We start from the raw sequence: 15,711 nt of genomic DNA on the forward strand, positions 1-15,711 counted from the left end.
ATTGTGACTGTCTCAATTCAGTCATTCAGTTTTATTGGGAGAAATAGAGAATGGAGAATAAACCAGAACAGCAATAACCACAGAGGCAGTTTTTATTCATAACGTTATCAACGACTTTGAACGTATTTCTTCATTTCAGGGCAAACGGTGAATAAAACTTCATATAAATCATTTCACATAAAACATATACTCTATCTATAAATCATGTCATATATTTTTATATATAAAAATTTACTTCATTAATAAATCACTTCATTATTCATATGAACTCGACAACACTGAAGTATAAAAAGTGCTCAGCACAGTGCCCTGTGCTTTTATAATTCTCCACATTCATCACAGATCACTGGTCAAGCTCCATTAGTGAGCTCTCTTGTTATCTTCTGAAGGCCAAGCAGGTTCAACATCAACACTATGGTATGATAATAATATCTGTTGGGATGCTCGCCAAGCAGAAATGTAGCTTGGTTCAATTACATTTTGTTAAAACGGTAAACTGATGCTCAGAATTGGGTGTTTTAGGCGTAGGACATCCTGCCGAGGTAGTTGGCCGGGATGTATCCTTTTTGTCCGTTAGCCTCAGCCAACCACCACTCCTTGTTACCTCCCAGGTCACAGAATTGAAGGATGCGAACGTGCTGGTGCTCCTGCAGGGTCAGTTCCTGTTCGCATCGGGCTTGAAATGCATACACGGCGTAATACTGTGGAAACAGACCCAGTTTAGGTGTGAGCAAAGGCAGATGCAATTATCGCTTTTAAAATGTGTTAAAAGCAAAAAGCTAAGATTCAATCCAAAAACCTAAAACAAAAGGCATCATGAAGGAATATGTAGGCACTCCTGTTAATCCAGAAGGTGGCAGTGTTAAGCTTCCTGGCAAAACACAGCAGTAACACCAATACTGATTCTCACTCGCTGCGATCCATTAACCTATGTCAGTTTTTATTTATAATCTTTTATGTATTTCAAGACCTTTTAACTCGATGATGATCAGAGATGTATTTCAGTCAAAGGCCCCAAGGACGAACCCTACGAGTGCTGCTGAGTGACAGCAATCTCACCATGTAATGCTATTTTAAAAACAATTAAATTTAATGTCAGCAGACAGGGTGAAGCCATTAGACGTGATTTTAGAGTGACTCATCTTCTGCTGATCGAGTCTATATACCTGCGGTCCTCGTTTACCTACGCGCTGCAATAACCCATAATTCACAGCTGTGGCTCGGGTAAACCATTAGTTATTATTGGCTGAGCCTTTTTTTTTTTTTTTTTTTTAAATCAGTTTTTTTAAGGTCTATGTGATGTGCGTTTTGTTGTTGTTGTTGTTGTTGTTGTTGTTTTATTTCTGACCTTGAATTTCAGTCTTCTTTTTTTTTTTTCTAACTTCAGTGTATACAGCTACTCTGACCTTAACTGTTAGGTTATCCTCTATGGAGCTAAGTAGTGCGATATGTTAATATGACACTGTGAGAGCAGTACTGATCAGCTGGCAGACCACCACACACACCTGCTGAGCCTCAGAGTCCACTGTGTCCTCCGTGTCCTCAGTGCTCTCCAGCTCCCCCTGCAGGCCCGAGAGAATTGAGCAACTGTCAGTGGCGCAGAGCTTGAAGCTGCGCAGGCTGCTGCTGCCGCTTCCTGACACGAACAGACTCAGGTCATCAAAGTCCTCATCCACCGTAGCAGGTGGCTGCTGCTGGGGCTGCTCTTTGGCCATCTGGCCTGCCCGCTGCGAGTCCCTCAGAGGGTTGTACTGCTTCAGGAAGGTGGAGTAGACATAGCCTTGCATACCTGACAAGGGACACAGAGATAGTTTGTCAGGTTCACTAAAATTAAGCTTTTTTTTTTTTTAAGCTTTATTTATAAAAAAAAAAAAAAAAAAGCTTAATCTCTCTTTATATGTAGCCCTGCAGATTATTATGGATGTTATAGAAAAATATCAATATGGCATCTTCTGCCAGAAACGTAATCTTTTAAAGCCACTGTTATTTTTTTCATTTGTCTTTCATTCATATTTTTTGATTGGCACAAGAAAATAATCCATTCAAATCACAATGGGATCAAAGCAGCAATCTTAGAGATGTATGACAGTGAGTGTTAAGGGGCTTCATCCAGAGGCCACAGAGCACTTGCTTACACAAGTCTCGAATCCAGTTCCAGTGAGTTACTGAAGAGTGTGTAAATATGAGGCCCGCATATTCATAGTGTTGATATCAACAGAAGGAAGAACAACAACTTCCTGGGAATGCTTGTTATCCCTGAGGAAAAGACAAGCCTGTGAAGAATGTACTTTACGCCAAGAAACATACACACACTATTTTTTTTCTAGTGTTCTTAAAAAAGAACTTGTTATTTCAGAGTACAAAGATGAGCACCAGTGATATCTCTTCATCCTTGTCTCTGAATCCCCAGGGGAAAAGTCTTTGTACTCTAAGTAACACTGCATACAACTGCGTACAGCAGTTTGTTCCAAGCAAGATGCTGGGATCTCAGGTGCCTCTATGAGACGCAAAGCAGAGATAGAGACAAGCTATGGAGCCGGCATTGTTGTGAGGCAACGATCTCCAGAGGCAACCAGCAACCATGACAGCACAGGAGCTCCTGGGACAAATTCTCATCTGCTGACTTATCAAGGCCAGAAAGTAAAGTTTGGTGTGAGTGTTTTCACAGAGAAAAATGCATTAGATAAAACCTGTGGCACCCATACTTGCAGATGATCCAGTGTGATAACTTAATCCACGGTGTGTGTCTTACTAACAGTACTACATGCGCACACACACACACTTGCCTCCAGTGTGTACCAGCCAGCGGCTGCTGCTGCCCATCGGATCTGTGTCCTCAATCAGAGCAACCAGCTCTCCCTCCAGCAGGCTCAGGTCCTGCTCCTGGCAGCCATTGCACTTCCTCTTCAACTGGTACAGTCGGTTCACTGGGTATTCTGCCAGCAGCCAGGCACGCTGTTCCTCGGTCTGATGCTGCACCTCCGGCACCTGAAGGACAGCACAACACGAAGTGTTGCCGTAAATATTTGAAGTGGGTATGTGGTGTGCAGGTTTACGTAGGAGTGTTAGGTAACAGTACACAAGGGTAATCTAGGGAGGGTGAATGGTAATATGATCCTGGAGCTAGGACGTTCAAACACATCTATTCACGTGCTCAAGAAAAAGAGCCTTCTAATATAGGTGCAGATGTTTTAGTGTATATGCGTATGCAGACCAATGAGCATGCCAATATACAGTACTGTGCAAAAGTCTTGAGCCTCCACAGTGTTTTACTGATGGCTGTATCTCTCTCATGACCTCCTCTGTACGTATTGTAAAATTTGGATACTTCCCCCAATAAGACTAATTGTTACAGATTTTCAGCCCAATTCTTATGTAATTTAGAATACCTCAGCCTTTTTTCCCTGTTTCCCTTCTGTAAGAATGGCTTCTTGGCATCCATTTCTTAAGGACATGACTTTCACTGACTTCGTTTTTTAGTCCTGTCACTTCTTCTATTGTATTCTATTTGTTTAATTTCCTCAAGTTTTTGGGGATACAGTGCACACCATCCCAAGATATGCCAAGTTTTGGGCTAATAGTTTTTGGAAATCACCTTGTTGGTGCAAAAATACCATTTTATGCCTGTAAAACTGTGCTACATTTGACAATTTCATAGAGTTGGCTAAAGAAATGGGAACTAATGATGTGTTTTTGTGAAAGGCTGCTAATAAAAAAGTGCTCCCAAGCCCCATTTAGATCTGGTAACAGACACAACGCTGGTGCATCCTTTTACTTGTTTTGTTTTTTATGCTTGAATGACGCAAAGTTCAGTCTTTGCTGAGTAAACATGCAAAAAATAAAAGATCAGGTACAAGAACTACACTCAAATTGAAATAGCAGGGAAAAAGCAGCCAATGCCCAAAGAAAAACTTTGAAAGACCGTAAGAAGCCTGGAGAACTTTTGCTCAAGAGCACTTTAAAAAGAAGAAAGTCTGGTCTTCTGAAGCAAATTATAGAGAAATGATGGTTGGGTCAACACACTTACACAATCCTGCAAATGAGACTGATGCCTATCTCCTGAATCAAGTACTTAGCTTCATCATAGCCTGGGATCTGTGATGCGTATAACTGAGCATTTATGCCTTGCGACTGATTTTGTCAGAGTTTGGAAAAACAAAGGTCTTTTTGAATTTTCTCAAAACTGAAGACTATGGCACATTTGTTTTAACCTGTGATCAGTGACGAATGGAAAAATCCTCAGACCAGAGGTTTTAAAATCACACACTTGAGGCTTTACGTAAAGGTGAGATTAGTCTGTTCAGCTTTCTTACCGCAGTTTTCCTGTCTCGTTTTTCAAAGCTGACTTTTCGCTCCATTAACTTCTGTGCATTGTCCTTGACAAAAGTCAGATTATTCAGCTCATCCATGATGCTGTTCTGGACCTCAGCAATGTTTGACAGCGGAGGCTGAAAAGGCAAACATAACACAGGTTAGCTTTATTGTTCTTTTATTTTAAAAAAAACCTTTAAAGTCTTCCAAATGGGATATTTGTAGATGTATCCTTACTGGTAGCTGGTGCACTGATGGAGCACCCATCAGTGCATTATTCATCAGCCCTCTAAGTAGCGCCACTAGAAACACCACACTGTTAGTCAGGATAGTGTATGCAGCTGTGTTGAACCTCTGCAGTTCTTCCACTAGCAAAGCATTGAGAGCTTCGTAGTCTCTCTTGGCTGGACCTGGTGGGTCTTCTGATGCCGGTGAAAGAGAGGAAGAAGTGGTGGAAGAAGAGGATGAAAAAGAGGAAGAGCGCTCCAGGCGACTGCAGTAATCTAGTAATTTGTCATAGCGTTTTTGGATGAGCTTCTGAGGGGCTGTGAACATGCCGTGCAGAGAGGAGAGGGGGGTGAGCACCAAGTGCTCCAAATTGTGTCTCTGGGGGAAAAACATGGCAAAAGGAAAGAAATGAAGATTAGTTTGTGTAGCTCATAACATACTTATTTAATTTGTACATATAAACAGTTTTGTTTTGTGAGCATCTCCTTAAAAATAAAAAGAGAGAGATCTTTTTGCAAAATCTTTTTCTATGACGCATCTTTGAGGCCCAGCAGTTTTCTCAAAGTGGAGATGAAGAGTGTACTTTGACACTGGCACAGAATATCATGCAGTGATACAAATATAAAAGCAAACTGGAAACATTTTTGCACTGAAGGACAACAAATAGCACACTTACAAAGACCTTATAGGGATCGTAGCCATTGTCGTGGACCAAACCATTGCCATCATTTTTGTTTGAATCCTTGACTATGTTCTTCACATCCTGCACACTCTGAACAGCTACAGACACCATCTCCTGCAGGAAACATGGAAAAACAAACCTTAAAATAAGCCAAATTATATATTATGCATATTTTGCAAAAGAAAATGGTCAAACATGTACTTACCTGAGTGTACTGCAGGTAACATTGAACGTTTTTGACCAGTTGCCTCGCAGCTTTCTCTAAACTCCTGAAAAGCTTCTCCTCTCTGTCAAACACTTCATCTCTCACCTACGGAAATAACACATCACTTACACATAAACATACTAATAGCCAATTATTCCTCTGTATAGCTCATATTAGCTATAAAGAGTGGAGAATGAACTGGAAAAAGTTTGCTGTCACTTTGTTTTACCTGTGTATCAGCACCCGCGAGGATTTTGAGATAACCGGCAAACCTGTCTCCCTTCTTCCTGATGGAGTGGATGTTAAACTTGTTTAATTTTCCCCTCAGTGTGCCGTCATCCTCCAACCTCTTGTACTTCATAACTGAGAATCAACAAAAAGCCGGGGAACAGGTCTGATCAGATTTGGTATGGATATATTTGGTATGGATCGTGTATAAAACACACATACCGGTACACAAAATAAATTTGCAGTTTTGCTAAAGCCGTTCATATAGATGCATTTTTTTTACAAACACACATTATGAATAAAAATTGCCTCACGTATGTCAGTGTGAATGAAATCTCACCTATGTCCTTGCGTCTTTTGAATTCATTGATGTTAATATTTATGATCTTGGCAGCTGTGAATGCCTCCTGCGTCGGCTGATAGTCGGTGTGGTCTTCAGGCGTGGCGTGCCACAGCTCCCCAAGAAGCAATGGGTACTTCATGATCCTCTGAACGGGTTTGATGAGCAGTGAACCCATATCCAACAAATTAGGTTTCCCTCTGTGCAAATGTGCATAATAGCCAATAATCAGCTATCAAAGCTAAAGTAATAACAAAAAATACATAGTGCAAAAATTTTGCCAGTAACTACACTTACTCTTTATCATAGATTTTCCTGAAAGGAAAAGAAAGAAGATTACAAACAGAAAAGGATAATTTTTGGAATACATAATAATAAACATAAAAAAAATAATAAAGGTGAAAATCATTTAGAGAAAGTGGCTTAACTTACTTCAGTGCTAATACACATGTGGTAAAATGTTGCTTGATTTCTTCATCTTTCTCATAGGATTTGAGGGATGCGTTAGCCTCATCATGATGGTAACAGTAAATCTTATATACATCTTCTAAAGCTGCCTTTGCCTGGATAAATACGTCTCCTTTAAATTAAAATGGGAGACAACATGTTTCATTTACTACTGATGTGACCAGCAACAATCGCCAAAGACAAAACTGCTTCAGTCAGACAGCTTGTCAGTCACTCAGAAACTAGACTAGCGTTACCTATGACAACGGCTTCTGGATCAGGGTCAGCCATGGCCTCGTGCAGTCTGTGAAGGAGTGCTGCAGAGACCTCACACACCGTCTCCATGTTGGTGAACAGTCGATCCACATCCACAACCTGCAACCCAGCAGACTCAAAATGTACAAGTGCATTTTCTACCCACACGTCAGTTAAACTGAGTATTGTTAAACCAAAGGTTGATGTTATTTAAATGACCAGGCTTTGCTTTGTTTTGACATTTAAGCAGAGATTCATGACCTTCTATCAAATGCTCAGCGTATAGTTTAAGAATTTGAACTGAGGTTTACATTGGCACTGATTTTCATTGTTGTTGTCGCATACACCAGACAGGTTTTTTGGTATACCTTGCTAATATCCCCTTTAGCCTTAATAATGTGTTTTATTCTTTTTGGCGTAGATTCTACAAGGTGCTGGAAACATTCATAATGACATGATCATAAGATGGATGCACTGTTGTCATAAATTGGTAGACACTGAGGTAGGTTGTGGTGTTTAAACAATGCTCAACTGGTAGTAAGGAGCCCAAAGTGAGCCAAAGTATTTCCCCCACACTGATATCACAACCACCAACCTGAACCACTGAAACAATGCAGGATATATCCATGCTTTCATGTTATTTACACCTAATTCTTACTCTATCATCTGAATATCGCAGCAGAAATTGACACTCATTTCGTCTATTGAAAATTGTTTTAGTTGACACCCAGTGTGGTCTTCTGATGCTGCAGCCCATTTGCTCTAAGGTTGAATGCGCTGTGCATTCAGAGATGCTCTTCTTGGTTGTAATGAGTGGTTATGTGAGTTATCGATGCGTTCCAGTCAGCTGAGAGCAGACTGGCCATTCTCTGGCCATGTTATTTACTCAAAACTGCTGTTCACTGAAAATATTTTGTTTTTGGGACAAGTCTAAGTTAACCCTAGAGATGGTTGTGTGGGGAAATCCCAATAGATCAGCAGTTTTTGAATTACTCAGACCAGGCCTGCTACTGGCACCAACAACCATGCCACAATCAAAGTCTCTTAAATCACTTTTCTTCTCTATTCTGATTCTCCATATCTCATGTCTAAACACACTGAATTCCTGCCATTTGATTGGCTGATTAGCTATATGCCCGAGCAAGGACTTAAACAGGTGTGCCTAACAAAGCGGCCAATGAGCGTATATGGATATCTGTCAGCGGTAAGGTTACAAGAGATTTTAGTGAGGATCGTGAAAAGCACCTACCATGAGATTTCGCAGAGGCTGCACCACTTCTCTAATGCACAGCTCCAGGTCAGTGAGGAAGTCCTTTTCAGTCTGAACAAGTTCCTGAATGACTTTTGCCCTGCGCTTCATCTTCCTCGCACGCAACTCCTCTGGGTCAACGGCCGGAGATGGGATTGGGGACAGACCACGTGGTGTCATTTTCTCTAAAAGTAAAAGACAGTCAAACGTTAAAATTTCGGAAAGGTTTTTATTTGACATCACAATCGTAGCATCTGTCCTAATGAGTCACACAGATTATACAACATTAATGAGCTAATTTTATATGTTTTCTACCATTTTAAGCCATCTATGTGACATTTTCTAAAATCTGGGTAAATACCCTGGCGCCATAAGCTGTGCGATGCTTTGAAAAAACTGTAACACATCCTCTTGATGCCTAAGCAGCATTCTTTATTTCACAGTGATCTAATTATTTTTACTTGAATGCCAAGAGACTTCACTTAACATGCCAGTCAGGCTGACTTCTGCTTCTTTTTTTAACTGCTCTGCTGCCTAATCAGTCTGTGGCTGCTCTGTGCTTTGCATGGCAGGCAGGAGTGTCTGCTCAGGGAAGAGGGATGCTTCCTTGCTGCCTAATCGACACCACACACTGCTTCCTCCTCTGCTGCGAGAGCACGATGAAAAGAGGGGGGGGAGAGACAGAAGGCTGCAAGACCTGTGTCAGGTTGCAAAACTAATCGTGCCACTGATGTAATCCTACAGCGTGCTCAGGCATTCCATCTGCTGCGTGTGTGTGTGTGTGTGTGGGGGGGTGTAGTTATGAGTACACACGTACAAATACACCAACACACACATCAGCACTGATTCACATGTTTTTGATGAACAAACACACACACAGTCACGCATGCACATTTAAACAAATGTATTCCGTCAGCCTCAGGTTATGCATTACACACACAAGAGTAAACACTGCAAACTCTAAAAAGTTGAAGTTCATCTTAGTGTACAAATATTACCAAGAGCTTCTTGTATTTTGGGGGGGGGGAACCAAGGAACCATTTGCAAAAGATGACTACATCTATATATCAGCAGCTTGAGTAACATGGCCATTGCCTGCTGGTGCAGACTGAAGATGACGAAACAGATGCCCTTTATTGAAGCTACGCAGAATGCATCTTGTGTTTCTGGCCGGTACTTGCTCTCTTATGAATGGGAGCAGTGTTCAGCATCGGTGAGTGACTCCAGAGATCTGCTGCGTACAGTTTCACCTTGCTTCCCAGCCTTGTGAAACTGTAAAATGAATCTGCAGTGGTTAGTCATGATTTATTTGACTGATTTTTTTGCCAATTCAACAAGAGCTTCACACAATTCCTTCAGTTATATTCCTTCAGTGACATAAGAGTCACTGAAGGAATATAATTAATTGGAATACAATGTTCTTCCTTCCTAAAATACTTTAAGTATTTTAGTATATTTTAACATGTGGTTAAAATGTGGTTGTCTTTGTGAAGGCTCTACTTGCACAGTAACTATACTGAAGCCACCTCACCTGGTCATTACATGGTATAGCATATACTATATATTATATATATATATATATATATATATATATATATATATATATTATAGTCATAAATAGATATTTTCCTGCCACTGTAAAAGGTTTTAATGTGTTAAATGAATCCCGGTTCCTTTCCAGAGCTTTGAACTGAACACGTCGTCTGTCTCATTCAAACTTGACCTTGAAAGGTTCCCTCCACAGAGTTTAAAAAAAAAAAAAACATGGATCAAGAATAGGCGGGACATTTCAACTTATCCTTCTGCCGGCATTATGTTTGGTGAGGTATGGTTACTAGGATCGGAGTTCTCATGAAAGCAAATACAGGGCGTTTTTAACTGCTCAGTCCAGTGAAAGGGATCCAATAGAGTGGACAGGAAAGAATGAAGGCCACAGTGTATCATGTATCACCATCAAGAAAAATGACATGACAGACTTATCCGCATAGCACAGGCCCCTGTGGCAATCAGTGGGAAGGAGAAATACTTTGGACACAATAAATTAAATTGTTTTTTAAATGCCTGAAGTTATTTGAAAGTTAGAAAACAGGCGAGAAAGACTTCAGAAACTACAAACAAATAGGTAGTTTTATCTGTTCCATTACTGTCCTGTGGCGTTTTTTGCTGGTAAATCATTGTTGGAAGTATTTTATTTAGTTGCGGTAAATAATTAGACAAATTGATGTCATTGTTGCCATGGCTCTATGGCTTGACCAACCTGTCTGGCAAGCATATGAGAAGAGACTTTCTAGCAGCAAGTCATATGTTTCCTCTTTCAGTGAAGTCATCGTTCTGTCAATATTTGCATTGGTGTAAATATGTAATGCTGCTGGTTTCCCTGAGGGTGAAGTCAAAAGGCGCGGGTAAATAGTTTACTCAAAACATCACAGTGTTTTTTGTACAACTCAGCCTGCCATGATGCAGGTTCTGAAAGTAGAAAGTACAAAGGGATGAAGAGTGGTTATGTCTCATATAAACTTAACATCTTCTGAAAAGACAAAAGTGTGTGTGTGTGTGTGTGTGTGTGTGAAAGGTGTTGTTATCCACAAAACACCAAGATGGAACTAGGTTAGACTGCACTATTAGACAGTTATTTGAACCACGGTGCAGTCATGTTGTCATGTGATGAGCATTGTTCAATGAAAAAGAAGACAAAGAACAAGTGGCACAGGAAAGCCTACATACTTACCTAATCTTTCATATCAACCCCCTGCTGATGATTGATGTCATCGGCAGGGAGCATTCCCAGGCACTGACTGCACTTTAAGGACAGGGGAATCCAGTTTTACTTACTACTATGTGTTAGAATGAAAAGACTGTGTCAGCAGTAGTAATGAGGCAACACACAGCTGAATTGACAATTGTTTCTCACAGCTCATTTCCTATTGCAGCTGGCTTATGCCTCCCATGGTTTTTGGTTTAAATGCTACGGCCACTGTGATCAAAACTAAGACCCAACATTTTAAATAAAAAAAAAAAAAAGATCCAAAGTCCCCCCCATCGCACAACACTGGCCTTGTTTACAAGCTGGCCTGGAACAATTTTAAGCCACTCCTCTGTGCCTGAGTTTGGAGCACACTTTGCATATGTGGCTTCATCCCTGTGGGAGTATCGCCTGCTCAACACATATTAACACAACAGGTTCAGGGTGCAGAGCGGCCCACACTTTTGTGTGTGCGTATGTGTGTGTGATCACTATTTGCCCGAAAGCCATCGATGCTGCTCCTACAGCCCGTCTACATTCAGATCTATTTGTCTGAACTTCTCCCACACAGCATTTTATCACCATGTTTGAAATGCAGAGACTTTTCAGAAGGACAGTTGCGCGTATAAGTTGTTGCCATAGTTTTGATCCCTGAGGGACATCATTAGTTGCTGTACCTTTAAGTTTGGCGCTGTACTCTGTCTTGTCAGACTGACTCCTCCTCACCAGCGTCCCCAGGTTGATGTCACCTTTGTCCGTGTCATCAGCTACGATTGTGTCCGTCTTTCTCCTCTCCAGGTAACGCAGGAACACAGGCCGGTTCCTCCTTTTAATCACTTTCTCCTTTTCCTTTTCCTTCTCACTTCCACCGCCCTCCTTGGGATCCATCATGAGGCTTTGCTATTAGACTAAAATCAAAAAAAGGCAAGGAAAGAAAGAGACACAAGGAAACAGAGCGAAAAAAAATAAACAAACAAAAAAAAGAGCTAGAGCCTGGGAAGTACAACAGGTGTACTGTTCCCTGTGCACTGGCCGCCAGCTCTGCACAGGTAATGTAGCTCCTCCTTGTGTCTACCTGTCATTGGAGCTGTGTGGCCACACCTCTTTGCTGCTGTTCTGTGTTTCTGCCCTTAAGGCATTCAAATCCATCCCGGAAGAGAAAGTGATAAACTAGAATCTGTCTCTCCTTAAGGGTAAAGACAGAAAAATAATGGCTAGCTGAGGTCTTTTTAATGAGTTATCCTCGTCTAAGAGCCTTAGGGTTAGGTGTCATATGTTGATAAGGAATAATTCATACATGTGACCCCCGCCCCACACACACACACACACACACTATAAATCACAAATTGAGTTTTATATTTTTGCAATAATGTGATACAGGTCCTAATACAACATTTTAAGGATTTTACATCTGTGTGCCCTTTAACCACAGCAAATAGGAAAGGTATTGACAAGTCAAGTTATACATTAACTAACTACTGTTACATGCAGGACGTGGATCAGTAGATAAATTTCACATGGGTTTTTAGAAACATACGTCAGCAACACATGCTTAGATGATCACAGTGTTCCTTGTGAAAACAGTGAGTGTGTTTCCTCCCCACTGAAGGAGAGACAATAGACTCCCATTGTCTGTTTGTTTAAAACACCTATTCATCTTTTATTGACACAGACCTGTTTGACATCTTCTAAAGCATGCGTTCATAATCCTGATGAGAAATTGACAACAGTGTGTTTTTTGTAAGTGTCTGATATTATTCATCAGCAGAAAAATCTATTTGAATGTTTGGAGGGGAAAGAGAGTCTGAGCGTGTTTAACCATTTTAATATCTAGCAAAAGAGAGTTTTCAGCCTGAGACTCTCTGATCTTCACTCCTCCACCAATCAGACAACTAGCCTCTGGCAGACATACTGCATTGTCAGCCTGGGACGACCATTCATTAATTCTTTGCTCCATTAACCCCAACATATCTCCTGATGTTAGAAGGAAGGCATGGATTTCTTCTTGTCAACAACCTGTTGGTTCTCTGGCTGTGCCTTCTACCTAGAAGTTAACCCTTTCTTCTTCCACAGCTGATGCTTGAGTGGACTTTTTAATTGCCCTGACATCCTATCTCCATGTTTCTGTCAGCCTCTGGCCAGCTTCCCTGCCAGGTGGAATACTTTGTTTCTAGTCATAGAGCCTACAGCTATTTTTCCATATTTCTCTTACTAATATGTTGCTCAATTCCACTAGACTGATGCATATTAATAAAAGCGTGGAGACATGTAGACACATCTTCCTCATCTCCAGCAAAACTAACAATTGCTGTACATGCATACATAGTATTTAGTTCAGTTCAATTCAGGATTATTTATTGTATATAGCACCAAATCACAACCGCAATCTCCTCAATGTGTTTTATACTGTAAGTTAAAGACCCTACAATATTCTGGAGAAAATCCCAACCATAAAGCGACACCCTGTGAGCGAACACTTTGGAATTTCCCATACATATTTTCCTTATTTGAATACACCCATGCATATGCATGCACACACACATTTTTTTCTAGGAAGGTTGGGCGGTGCTTTGGTGAGACATCACATCCAAATAAGATACCCTACCACGAACTGATATAATGTGAGTTAACTCAGATAAAACTATTTCCATAATCCTGGGTTGCAGACAGCAAAAAATGTGATCTGCTTGGGCCTACAAAACACAGAAAGACTCACTGTACTCTTATTTTTTTCTTTTTTTTAACGCTCTGGTATTTTGTTGGGATCTTTCTCTTGAAAGGTGATATATAAATAACACATTCCTTACTTACTACAACATTGCAAATACGAGATTGGACCCACTTTTTCCCTCATACCTGACTTTATTGTGACACAGATTTGACAAGTTTATGCAGATGAGCCAGCTGGTCTTCCATGATGACAATATCCCGTTCCACCACATTCCAAAAGTGTGCTAATGAATTGAGATCTTGTGACTATAGAAGCCATTTGAGTACGGTGAACTCAGTAACATGTTCAACTAGTCTGGGTTGATTTGATCTTTGTGACACTGCATCTTATCATGCTGGAAGATGGGTACACTGTGGACATAAAAGTACAGAAATGGCCAGCAGCAGTACTCAGGTAAGCTGTGGCTTTAAACGACACTCAGTTGGTGGCAAATGCTACGCCCAAAGTGTGTCTTGAAAATATCCCCCACACCATTACACCGCCAACAAAAACCTGAACCACTCATACAAGCAAAGATGGGCTATTTGGCATTTATGTTGTCTACACTTGATTTCTTCTGTAACATTTGGTAGGGTCAGAATTTAGACTCATCAGACCAGGAAACATTTTTTTCTCAATCATCTGTTTTCCGATTTTGGTGTGCTTGTTCAATTCTACCATCACTCCTGTTCTTAGTTGATAGGATGGGAACCCAGTGTAGTTCTGCTGCTGTAGCACACGAGGTTCAACGTCTTGTGCATACACTAGCTGTAACAAGTGATGACTATTTGAGTTATTGCTGCCTTGAGCTCAAAGCATTCTTCTCTGACCTCTGGCATCAACAAGACATTTTTGCCACTGGATATTTTCTCTTTTTTTAGACTAGTTTCTAAAAACCTAGAGATGATTTTCTGGGAAAATCACAGTAGATCAGTAGTTTCTGAAATATTCAGACCAGCCCATCTGGCACCAACAACAATGCCACGTTCAAAGTCACTTAAATCACCTTTCTTCCTCATTCTGATACTCAGTTTTAACTTCAACTGGTCACCTTGATGATATCTGCACACCTAAATACATTTAGTTGCTGCCATTGAGTTAGCAGATTAAATATTTGCATTAATTAAGAACTGAATAGGTGTACCTAATGAAGTGGCTGGTAAGTGTATACATGTGCTTTACAAGACTAACAATAAAACTCTGTCTTGTGTGAAATGATGAACACCAGAATCTTTTGTACTCAGTAATGTTGTCAGTAAATTAATACTAAATAAACTCAATCTGTCTACCTCAATTTGATATATAATTGTATTATACTTCATTGTCTGTTTTTTTTATTATTATTATTTTTAACTAAACCTTGTTTCACTGATATCAGTTTCAGATACATCTGTCTTACGCACCCTGCCTTACAAATATGACCTAGCAAATGATCCAATGAAATGATCTAGCAAAGTCAAATGTCAAGTGTTAAACACAAATGATTTCCCAGTGGTTTCCATTGGGATAAAGGCAAACCCTGTTCAGTGTTTTTCATAACCCCTTATACTTAGACCTGTGAACATTGGGTGACTCACAAAAATTATTTCCTTCTCTGTCAAACAGAGAAAGAAGCACAGGGCTGAACGTAGTCAAACACACATCAGAGCACAGAGTCTTATGTAACCAAGCGGACTTGATAAAGTAAACCATATCAAACACTGTAAACAAATGTCCAAGTGTGTAAACAAAGTTATCGTCTGTAAGCTGAACTGCTTCGCTCTAAGGAGCTGGTGTGACATTTTGTCATTTAAAGGTGTGGCTTTGTTTGATTTCATTAAGAGAGTTTACATTTGCAAGGGAATTTAGACTTATGGGAAAATCTGTGGCCTAAAAACACAGCTGTTATTTTTATCATCCATCCATCCATCCATCTTTCCACTTGTTCAGGGTCCGATTGGGGGTGGCGACAATATCAAAGACATGAACCAGCTTTTATGGCTCCTCATAAGCTATGCTTGTTTGTTTGAACAGAGGCCGACCTATAGAGCCGTAAAAGAAACACATCAAGGGGAATGGGATCATTGTTTGTTCAAGGCACAATGGATACATACAGACTTTGATCTCATGATGTTGAAATTATCAACATGAAATCCACAATATCCCTGACAGCTATAGTATTTTTTTTTATTCGCTGGGAAAAACGTGCAATCACACAAGGACATAGGGTGTCCATGACCAGAATGCTTTGAGCTCAAGGCAACAGTAACTCAAATAATCACCACTTGTTACAGCTAGTGTATGCACAAGACGTTGAACCTCGTGTGCTACAGC

The 15,711-nt window shown here is 40.5% G+C and overlaps 1 protein-coding gene across 1 annotated transcript; it reads right to left on the reverse strand.

The window, feature by feature from the left end:
- Positions 1–16: 16 nt before the first annotated feature.
- Positions 17–11,726, reverse strand: arhgef38 (Rho guanine nucleotide exchange factor (GEF) 38). The gene is made up of 14 exons (XM_085409759.1): positions 11,366–11,726; positions 7,946–8,130; positions 6,699–6,816; positions 6,427–6,574; positions 6,292–6,309; positions 5,995–6,194; positions 5,656–5,789; positions 5,427–5,531; positions 5,216–5,335; positions 4,549–4,917; positions 4,314–4,448; positions 2,787–2,988; positions 1,506–1,789; positions 17–701 (listed from the first exon to the last, which is right to left on the reverse strand). Exons 1-14 carry the CDS (start codon positions 11,577–11,579, stop codon positions 519–521), a joined length of 2,415 nt encoding a protein of 804 aa, XP_085265885.1. The 5' UTR covers positions 11,580–11,726; the 3' UTR covers positions 17–518.
- Between the last annotated feature and the right edge of the window lie 3,985 nt (positions 11,727–15,711).

Source organism: Rhamphochromis longiceps, linkage group LG6, assembly GCF_057381845.1.
Source record: "Rhamphochromis longiceps isolate RC_006_pf linkage group LG6, R_longiceps_female_GT1.1, whole genome shotgun sequence".
NCBI lineage: Eukaryota > Metazoa > Chordata > Actinopteri > Cichliformes > Cichlidae > Rhamphochromis > Rhamphochromis longiceps.